We start from the raw sequence: 10,708 nt of genomic DNA on the forward strand, positions 1-10,708 counted from the left end.
CTTCTCAGCTTGGGAAGCAGTCTTTGGTCACAAATCAAAAGCTGAATAGTATTGAATGTCAGTGATAAGCTGTCCCAGTGTGCATCACTGACTGATGATGTCCATTTCCACTGCTTGGGATTGGATCCTGAGCTTCTCTTTCATGTCTAAATTCTCCTTTTTCACTGGGCTCTCTGTGCTAGTTATTAACACCTCTTCACAGCTTGTTATTACTGTGAAAAGCCCTCTAGTCTCCAGTGCTAGCGCTAGTGTGATCACACACAGATTTCTATGGCCGTCGCCATCACCATCTGGCTTTTGTTCTTGTCTCTTCCCGGAGACTGGTGCTGTCCGGACTCCTCTCTGGGAGACAACGGGTCGGAGAGGACGCTCCTTTTGAGGGGAGCCGGGCGCAGGCAGGATGTTCCCGGAGGCGTGGAAGGCTCGGGGTGTCTGTGGGAGGAACGCGAAGAAGTGGACGTCGAAGAGGTGCAGCTGCCGGTGCACACTCCAGAGCTTGACCTCTCACCTCTCTTGGCTCGACAAGACGCTCTGCGCCTGAGCTCGCTGACCAGCTCGTACTTGACAAAACAGAAGACATCCTTGACGCCGCAGCGTTTTTCCGGCTCAGCGGCGAGCAGCCTCTGAAACATGCGCAGAGCATCGTCGGTGAAGCGGCGCCACTGAGACGGGTAAGTTCCCACGGGACACCCCGCTTTCTGCCAGCGTCGGAACTCCTCGTAGAAGGCGTCGGCGGGCATAGCTGCCTCCCAGGGGAAGTTGCCCGTCAGCATACAGAACACCAGCACGCCAAACGCCCACACATCCAGGCTGGTGGTCACCAAAAAACCCTCTGACCGGTTAGCGCGGCAAACCTCCGGAGCCGTGTAGGGGATGGTGCCACTCACCCGTTTCACACGGCAGCCCACACGTCGGGTCATACCAAAGTCAGCCAGCTTGATGCGGCGGCACTCGCGGTCAAACAGGAGCACGTTCTCGGGTTTGACGTCGCGGTGCACCAGGTTTTTACTGTGCATAAAGTCCAGGGCCAACCCCAGCTGCTGCATGCAGCGTTTGACCATTTCTTCTGGAAGACCCACCTAAGAGACACATACAGAAAAGAAAATCAGGCAACGTCGATTAATACAATCTGACGGGTACATTACATGGAGGAGGTGAGAGGTGACACAGAGAAAAGAGCCTTATGGTGAGAATACAGTACCAATAAAACATCGATGTTATATAAAGAAAAACTGAAACACGCAGAACCTCAGTTCTAAGTCCCGGTCCAGCCATTTTTAATGAGTCTTCAGAAGAACCTTGAAGTCGAGCATTCCCTGCACATCAGCCGGAATAGCACTAAAGGAAAGTGAAACGCTTTGCACAGAGAGGAAACCGGGACAAAGACGAGGCTCCTACCCCAAGAGAGCTTGTTAAAACTGCCGTGACTGAACATCATGACTGATTGGAGCAGCTCAGGCTGACTGTGAGGCCGGTGATTGGTGGAAGGATGAATGATGGCGTTACCTGTGGGGGTATGATGTCGAAAAGGTCCCCGGCGGGGGCATACTCTTGTCCAAACACGTAGCTGTCCTCCGTTTCAAAAAGCACGTCCAGGACTTTGATGATAAAAGGACTGCAGCTAAGTGAGCCTGTTAGGCTGTATTCCCGCAGGAAACTTTTCAGCTTTGTCTTGTTCTTGGTAACAAACTTCAGGGCCATTTTGGTGCCTAAATAAATAAATGAAAAAAACAAAATCACACATTAACACAGAGAGCACACAAACACAGTTAAGCTCTGGTGTACTAAACCTGTGTCTCACATAAGTACTGCCAACATTTTGCTGTCCAACACTGTCCATGTGTTACCCAAAAAGCACTTAATGTGAATTTGGAACTATTTCCCAATACTCTCGGCGACTAGAAAGATTTCTGACTACTCAACCCTTTCTTTGTGACAGCTGCTGTGTTCATTCATCATTTACGCAAACGGTGCACGGTGAATGAAACTCACCTCCGTCACACACATAACCAGCTGTTCACAATCACAGCTGGAGGATCTCGTTAATGCTCGCACAGCTCGATAAATCTCCGACACATTGTCATTCTGCTCCACGCCGCTTTAAACACTCCCTTATACTGCGCTTATACTGAGCCAACTCTCTAATCTTGGGTTTCTTACAACAAAAGATTAAAACCTAAACCTGAGAAATCCTCAACCAACCCTTCTAACTCTGCCAAAATTAATTCCCAGCAAAGTGCCTCGAGACTTGCAGCGTGCTGATCAGCCTTAAGTGGTTATGCTCAACTGTGAGGCCCGCTGGCACACCGTAGATGCTGAGATTATAACAATCTGCTATCCTAAATTTCAGTTTTTACGCTTGATTAGTTTGGAGACGGGAATGGCGGCTGGAAGAGCTTTTGCACCAACTCACCCTGCGTCCTGTGCACCACCAGGTCCACCTTCCCGTAGGTGCCCTTCCCCAGCTCGCGGATGTGCTCGTACTGTTTGGCTACGTCTGCGGCTGATAGAGAAGTGATGGCCAGGGCCTGCATATCCTCCACGGGCACCCCTCCGCAGTAGCCCATTTTTGACGTAGGGGAGCCTCCGCCGCTGCCCACCCGCCCCGGTCCAGACGGAGAAAGAGACAGGCTCGCCTTGACGCTGTGGGGCAGACTGATGGGAGAGGAGAAATCCGATTAGAATCAGATTACTATGATGATGCCTAGCACTTTATACATGTGCTATACTGCACGTGTTTATCCTTCTTGAGTGTCACATCCATGCATTACCCATCTAGACCGCCCATCCCAGGGGATGGTTAAATCAGGAACGCCTTAATGGACCTTAATTTCCATACAATCAATGCAGGGAAGGCATCTACAGGGGGAAAACTTTCAGTAAATGTGTCGTACTTCCTGCTGTCTCTCTGGATCACTCTGTCCAGCTATCAAATGTGGCTGTACTCAGACAGCACTTACTGGCAGACAGCAATGGGAAAATCAATAACAGCAGGTAGAAGGAAAAGGAAACATATCGAGAGGGCTGACAGCTTTAAGGTGTAAACATGCTGGTACGACATGCATGCCTATCTGAGACGGCTCTGAACTGATCGTCGTCCGTATAAGTAATTAGCTTCGCCTCGACAACACATCTTACTTTTGCGCCACAGTCGCCCTGAGCATTTCTGTCAAACTGCTCAAAGTGAGGAATAAATGACTGCAACGGCAAAGTTTTGGCCGCTTTTCAAAAGCGCTAAGTTTGAAATAGGTCAATGCGATCCTGCGAGAATTTAAAAAAATATAGGCGGTTTAATTGAGTGTTCAGACACACATCGCTGGTAACAAATTAAATATCAGGGATGAGTGGATGCACGCGTATTGGTTACAAGGTTGAGCGAATCAAAGGAAAGTGAAAGAAAACCGAAGCTATCAAATAAAGTACACAAAATTGAGCTTTTGGTGAAATGAAGCAGAACACCCTAATGATCCCATCCATTGTCTCAGTCTCTGTTCAGCCCCCTCCTCCCGACACACACAATCAAATTTAATCATCCAATCATGCACAGTGAGCACACACACACACACACGCACACAAACACTAGTAGGAACCAAATCAGCACAAACAATTTTTGCTGATGGCCTTTTTCATCCGTCATTCTCTTTGTTCTTTTTTCCCCTGGAGCCTGGTTTCTCAGCGCCGCTGCTTTAAAACCAGGCTCAGAATAAAGAGCATCAACTCTGTGTTTCCATTAACATTTTGGTACACCTTTGGTGAGAAACAAAAAAAAAAGGACTCTGACTTATTGCACAGTACTAGATGTTCAGCTGAAAATATGGCATGGGGTATATTTTCGAGGCATTTGGTTGGTGCTGCTCTTGTGGGTAGAATGTGATAAATATAGCTATTAGACAGTGAAGCCTAAAATAAGATACAGCCATTTGCAGCTTTGTGTTCTTGGCTCAACACCCTTTCTAAAAAGAAGAAGAAGAAAAAAAAAACAAGACTGCAAATAGAACGAGTGCCCTGTGTACCCCATGTACTGTGCAGATAACACTTGTTTCTTGATTTTATCATAACCGTGGAGATGGTTATATAAGAAGCTATGAATATTGTAGCCATCTCGTGCTGAGCGTCCTCGCCGCATGTAGCCTTCAGCGAGTCGACGCACGAGGCGATGACTTCCAGATCAGAGTGCAGTCCGGGTTTGGTGATACACAACACAGAACATTTCCTCTGACCGCCCACCCCGCGTGGCCCCCACAGCCCTCGATCGGGGCTTGTTTACCGGCACCTTCCAGTCAGCTCCACAGGCCGAATGTGGAGCATTTCAGCATGGATCCATAATCGCGTTACTCAGCAGCTCCCACAAAGACATCTTCCCCCACCCTGCATTTCCCTTTGCAGTAGTGAATTAAGAGGCCTAAAAATGCGACGGTGGATGGTTGGAAGATGCCCCCCCAACTGCACCCTGCAGAGATGTTGTAAATGTGAACAACAGGAAAAAGGCAGTGCAGTGAAGGTGGAGGTGAGGTGTGGGGATGAGGCTGTGTGTTTTTTTCCGTGTGAGTGTTTGCACGCGAGTGTCTGGGAGGGGAGGCAGGTGTATCAGTCCCACAGTGACACTCTATTAAAGGCTCTTTGTGTTCCTACCTCTGAGAGGGAGCAGCTGTCAGCCTCAGCACGACTCAGCGTTTGTGCCCGACCTACTGATCTGCCCCGCCGCCCTCTGCTCCCTCCTCGTCCTCTCAGGCGGCCACAGACAAGGTAACGCGCACATGCTCCACATACAGATGAAGATTGGGCTCGAGACTAATTTGCATATCTGGGGATTTTTGGAGCCAGTCTTATTCATTTCAATCAAAATAAAACAGCTCCCTAGATTGGCTGCTTCTTCTCATATTTGTGTTTCCGTTTTGTGAGAGGCCTAAAAACAACTGCAAAAAACTAATGATTTTTTTTATGTATAAGAAAGAAACAATCTGTTTTCCAGATTTATTCTTATTCTGTTTGGGAGATAATGCACTATAACAAGCTGTTTCCCCTTCTTACTGTTTTACTTCATTATCACCACAGCGATGGACTGACATTTCGTGTTTCCTCATCCAAGCTTAAAAAGGGAGCTGTTCACCTTTTGTTCTAGCTGGAGACAAACATAGTTGAACCCTGTGACAGATGCTCCTAGCTTTTTCTTCCACTGTCAAATGCTCAGAGGGTGTAGCCCTAAAAGCCAGGGTTGGCACTGTTAGTCCATCTGTAGGCCCACTGCATCAGATTAGACTGAAGTCTCTCCTGTGTGCAATAATAGTGTACGGAGAATAAATCCTACTGGGGTGATCCTTTGATTTTAGCTTTTAGCTCTCATATAGTACCTTCAGTAGGTCTTAAATCTTACCAGTCATCCCAAAGGAAGTGCAGCTAGCTAACATTACAGCTCAGCTAAGGTGTCACACACAGGTAGATGCAGGCAATTTTTGTTTTCTTGGAGTATCCAAGTCGCAGCTCCTGACATTGATAAACACTGCTGGAGAGCTTTTCAAATATATTTTATGGCACTTTGAGCACCGTCACACAAGCAGGAAAGCAGACATCTCTACTCAGACGGAGTGACAAATTTCATATTAGGTTAAATCCCTGCAAAACTGAACTCCATCCTCTGCCTGCGTTTGTGTTTAGTGTCACCGTGCACACAGGGTACGCCAGCAGGTCAACAGGGCAAACGTTCTGTTCGTGTTGATCTGAGCATTTCAGCGTTTGCTTCTTCAAGTGCAGCTTCACAGAGATGTCTGGAGACTCTTAACGGAGCGATTTGTCCTCCAAAGATAAACTGTAATAATGTCAACAATGCATTACCATAAGAAATCAGAGCTCGGAAGCAGACAAATCCTATCTGTCACATTAACATGGGGCTCATTAGGGAGAATTATTGTGTATTCAGTGAGCTACTGGATCTCCTGGTGTGATGAGTGTGAACGGCACAGCTGCAATGAACTGTGGCCTGACTTTGATCAGGACATGAAGACTTTATGAAGGTACGATTCAGATATAAATCGATATAAATAAACATAATAGATTATATATAATAATAATAATATTTTTTAAGATGAAAATGTATTAATCAATCTCCAATTAATATGTTAATGTGCATAAAGCGTATATATTATGGAAAGCGGAAACAAATCCAGCAGCTTTACACACACACACACGCACACACACACACACACACAGAGTTTGTGCTTTTAAGTCCGTCCCTGCTTCCTCCCTCCTCTCCTTCATCTCTTTTGTCTATTGCTGAAAATGTAAACAAGGGGCTAATGAAAGAAATAAATAGATTGCAGCTTTACCTCTCTGTGTTACTAATGGACTAGTTGCTTGGCTCTCGGCAGAAGAGTCATTATGGGTGAGGACTGATCTCTTGTGTCCAATTTACTGTCAAAATGCCCAACGTGCCTCGCCTGTGGGTCAAAGTGAAACCAGCGAGTGAAACGCGACGTGACTAATGCGGTTTCTCCTGCTGTCTGTCTGGGAAAAAAAGCAACTGCACGCAGCGAACAACATGTACAGTATCTGTTGGTCTGTCTGTCTGCATTTCCTTCCTTCTTGTCTCGCTATAGGTGGGCAGAATAAAAACACTGATCATTCAATCTAAACTAAATGGCTTCCTCCTGACAGGTGGGTTTAGTGCCTCCGTCCTGCTGTGCTGTGATAGGTGAACCAGTATCCACAGACTGCAGACGCTCACTTTGACAAATCACCTGCTCTCAGCCCTGCACAGCTGCCCATATGGACGAACCCCTGCTGGGACCGAGCCTGCCGTAACCTGCTCCTGGCTTGCCTCGCTTCTGCCCTCTTTCCCCCATCATCCCTCCCTCCCTCTGCTGTATGTCACACAGCCTGGAACAAAAGCTGCCTCCTGCTGGAAAGACCAAAGACTCTGTATGGGATAACCCAAGGTTAAACCTTCCCTAACAAGGACTGAGAGCGGTGGTTAGCTGTGAGGGGTGACACTGCAAAGGACATGTCGTTCAAAGACGACAACCAAGGCCTATCTGTGACATAAAAGGGCAAAAAATATGAAAAAAAAACAACCTTAAGAATAGCAGCTATCATTATTGTAGTTTACGATTAAGGTCTGAGGTATAAGAACTTATACCTCCAAGAACCCTCGCTGTGATGTCTGTCAGCGGTGCAATAAGCTGCCTATGGGAGAAGCTGTAAGCTACCCTCACTCTCTTACAGCCTCACAATCCAGTAACCTAAAGTGATGAGAATGAGAGAGAGATGGTGTGGAAATGCAGTGAGAGAACTGAAGCATTGCCTCCTCAGTAACCACACAGCTCGTGTCCCTGTGATGTCACAAAGATGGGGGAATGTGACTTTAATTTGAGCTCGGTAAAATGGGGTTTAAACGGGGGTGTAGATAAATGATGTAACAGCTCCGTTAAGGAGCATGTTGCTTTTTTTTTTCTCCCCCAACCCTGAAAAAAAACAACCTCTACTTCAAGGCAAGCTAACAGTATATGGTGCTTTGTTATCTTGCACAAACACAATAGCCTCTAAGCACAATTACTAATGCTGATTGCTCAGGCTGCATTCACTAACTCTGCTTTATCTCTCTCTAAATACATCGGTGACAGATTATTCGTTTAAATCTGAAGCTGAAGACAAGAACAGACACAATTCAAGAATTGACTGACCAGTTACTAGAATAACGCCATATTAACGCAAACTGAAAAAAGGCCTTAAATAACAGAGTCTATACAGTGTTATTCGCACAGGACGAAGAAGGAAAAGAAGCCAACAGAGAAAACACAAGCACATGTGTCACAATATGTACACTAATTGGGTGTCATTAGATGTTCTAGGATGTAATCTGCACGTAATTGTTTTGTTTGTGTATTTTTTATACCCAGCAGGGGCCAGACATCTGAGCAAGGGGAGTAAAGAGCTTCGTGTCTTCTATGCATTTTAATTGACAAACCATTTGCATTCTTTGTGTCCTCTGGGCAGCCATGTTTTACCGTGACAGCCACTGCACAGGCAAACCGTGCCTGCTTAAATGGGATCTTTTGATAAAGAGATCTAAATCGGGCAAAACTTTGTTAAAGACGGCGTATTAGTCACGTGCACGTGGGTGTCAATGGGCGGAGATGGGTTTAGTAGGAGCTGGAGCTGGTTATTGCCCATTATAGCCTACTGTAGCTATCTGTGGAAGCTGGAGAAGTTCTGCAGGGTTTGTTTGGAACATTTTGGGTAACTTCACGCTGCTTTTTCTGTCATAAACAGTTAAGAATTTCAGCTGAAAGCGTAGAGCCCAACTTTAAGATCACATCATCTCTGGGGTGTTTTGTTTTCACACCGTTCAGGTCAATAATGTGCGTCTCCTACTTCACCAGAAAAAATTTAATAAATCTGCCAAAGCAGAAAGAAATGTCAGCCACTGCAGCTCCTTTATATACAACCGTTGGCTGCTGTTGTGTTTCAGTTAGAGTCCATTACCAGCCTCCAGCTTGTGCTTTTTATGGGATTTTCAAGTCAGCTTCTCATTTAAATGCATTAGACAGCATTAGGGATGAGATATCACCCGTCTGCTCTGGACAAAGTCTGAAAGGGCCATTAAAGACCAGGATGCCCTCACATCCACAGTGCGGACTGAATAACAAAAACAAGGAGGGGGTGATATATGCAGGTATCACAAATAATGTGGATGAAAACACAGATCGGGTCTTTTCTCAACCATTAATACCAGTTAGAATGACTCATAGCCTGGTGGTGGGGAAAAGATAAAGCTGCTGTGCTGTATAATAAGTGCTGACACCGGGATATTTTTATGTGCTCCTGTATTATTCATGCACGGATATGTTGTGAGTGGGTCAAAGTTGAAAGTCGCTCAGAGTGGGGAGCACCAGATTTTAATTGCAAGAGCGTTTTATTACATTTAAAGTATCGCAAATAAAAATTGGGACACTAAAAGGAAAAATAAAGATTTTCTACTTCAGCTGTTTCTTTCCTTCCTCTCTCATTTGCAGTGTCATGCATCATGCAGGCTGACCCGGTTTCAGGCACCTCGGGGTGCATGTGAGGTGTTACTCACTCACCTGCTGGCGACCTGTCTCTCTCCTCCATGGTCCTGCATCCGCTCGGCGAGCAGAGCCTCTGCGCTCTGCTCTGCTCAGCGCCGATCCGTTTGATCCGGTTCTCCTCGTTATTATCGATCACTCAGAAACGCCACAGAGTTCTTAAAAAACAACAACAACAAAAAACACCTTAAAGCCTTCGCAGTTTCACAGCGGGCAGCCTGCTGCCCCCCTGTTTTCTGGAGATGCTCTTCAGTTTGAGACTTTCTTTGGAGGCGGGTGGAATCAAAGCAGCATCTGATGCTCAGTGCTGAGATGGGGACACATGCTGGGATCCCTCCTCTGTGCGCCCACCATCTGAACCTGCCGTGCAGCGGGAGGATGAGGACGAGGAGAAGGATGAGGAGGGTGCGTGTTTATCTTTCGCTCCTCCAGCGGTCCGCATGACCCAGTTCAGCACCACACACACATACACACTCAGAGGCGAACCCATTCATTCGCATCCACGCAGGAACCTCAGCGCAGCTCCGCTCTGCACGCACGGACGCGTTTGCGTGTTTCCTGCGCTCCTCTCTGAACTCAGCCCAGCGGCCCCGCTGTTACTGACGGCCGGTCAGTCCGTACTGTCTTTCGCTCTAGAGTTGGACAGTGGGTGTAGGGGAGGGGAGGGGAGGGGGTGTCTCAGATGTTTCTCCTGTGCAGGTCCTACCAGTCAGTTTCTTCATTGTTCGCCGTCTCCACCCCTCCGGCAAACTAATACGCTCACGTGTCCTAGGTCCTAGCGCCGGACGCGTCCACCCAACGAGCCTAAAATGCCTCCAGGGGCTTCTTTAACTTTTGATTCATGCTTTGAACGAGCAGGCTTCTCCGCTCTTGCGTAATTCAACAGCTTATGGCCCCAATTGCGTGTACTTCACACGGTGACTTTGCCAACTGTCCTTATTAGGTAACAGCGAGGCAAGACTTTCGATTAATTCACTGCCCGGCAGCTCCCCCTTTACTGTACATGTTAATCAACAGGCCTCCCGCCACACTTGTTTGCCAACCACAACAGATTGGACTGAGGAAAACGGCTGGGTTTGTTTGGAGAATGCAATGCTTTCACACGTTTATGATTTTTTAGTGACATCCACTATTGATCCATGGGGTTTAATAAGATGTTGGTCCACCTTTGGCTTTCCACAAGGTTTAGGAGTGTGTTTATTGGAACTTTTGACCACTCTTCCACAAATGCATTTGTGAGGTCAGGCACTGATCTTGGATGCGAAGGCCTGCCTCACAGTCTCCACTCCGATTCACCCCAAAGGTGTTCTCTCAGGTTTAGGTCAAGACTCTCAAGTCAAGTTCTTCCAAACCAAATTAGCTCATCCATGTCTTTGTGGACCTTGCTTTGGGCACTGGTGCGTAGTCATGTTGGAACATGAAGGGGCCATCGGCAAACTGTTCCCGCAAAGTTGGGAGCTTGAAATTGTCCAAAAGTTCTTGATATGCGGAGGCATTAAGAGTTCCTTTCGCTGGAATGAAGGGGCTGAGCCCAACCTCTAAAAAACAACCCGACACCAAACTTTACACATGACACAGTGCAGTCAGAAAACTGCCATTCTATTGGCAACTGCCAAACCTAGACTCATCCATCGGATTGGCAGACAGGA

The 10,708-nt window shown here is 46.9% G+C and overlaps 1 protein-coding gene across 2 annotated transcripts; it reads right to left on the reverse strand.

Moving 5' to 3' along the window:
* Nucleotides 1–254: 254 nt before the first annotated feature.
* Nucleotides 255–9,115, reverse strand: sbk1 (SH3 domain binding kinase 1). Of its 2 annotated transcripts, none has more exons than XM_085360615.1 (4): nucleotides 9,078–9,115; nucleotides 2,414–2,655; nucleotides 1,507–1,709; nucleotides 255–1,079 (listed from the first exon to the last, which is right to left on the reverse strand). In XM_085360615.1, exons 1-4 carry the CDS (start codon nucleotides 9,113–9,115, stop codon nucleotides 255–257), a joined length of 1,308 nt encoding a protein of 435 aa, XP_085216741.1. The 2 variants fall into 2 exon arrangements, with proteins under 2 accessions (XP_085216741.1, XP_085216742.1); XM_085360616.1 differs by lacking the exon at nucleotides 9,078–9,115 and adding an exon at nucleotides 6,324–6,345 and having other exon boundaries at nucleotides 2,414–2,551.
* Nucleotides 9,116–10,708: the final 1,593 nt, after the last annotated feature.

The sequence above is a fragment of the Diplotaxodon limnothrissa genome, linkage group LG8, assembly GCF_057381915.1.
Source record: "Diplotaxodon limnothrissa isolate DT_005_m linkage group LG8, D_limnothrissa_male_GT1.1, whole genome shotgun sequence".
NCBI classification, from domain to species: Eukaryota; Metazoa; Chordata; class Actinopteri; order Cichliformes; family Cichlidae; genus Diplotaxodon; species Diplotaxodon limnothrissa.

What these genes read in the sequence shown, in the direction of transcription:
- sbk1 (XM_085360615.1), bottom strand. Translation starts at nt 9,115, where the DNA reads ATGCAGGACCATGGAGGAGAGAGACAGGTCGCCAGCAG. An exon ending in GAGAGACAGGTCGCCAGCAG is followed by an intron (nt 2,656 to 9,077) that starts GTGAGTGAGTAA and finishes CTCTCCCATCAG; the next exon opens with TCTGCCCCACAGCGTCAAGG. An exon ending in GGTGGTGCACAGGACGCAGG is followed by an intron (nt 1,710 to 2,413) that starts GTGAGTTGGTGC and finishes TTATTTATTTAG; the next exon opens with GCACCAAAATGGCCCTGAAG.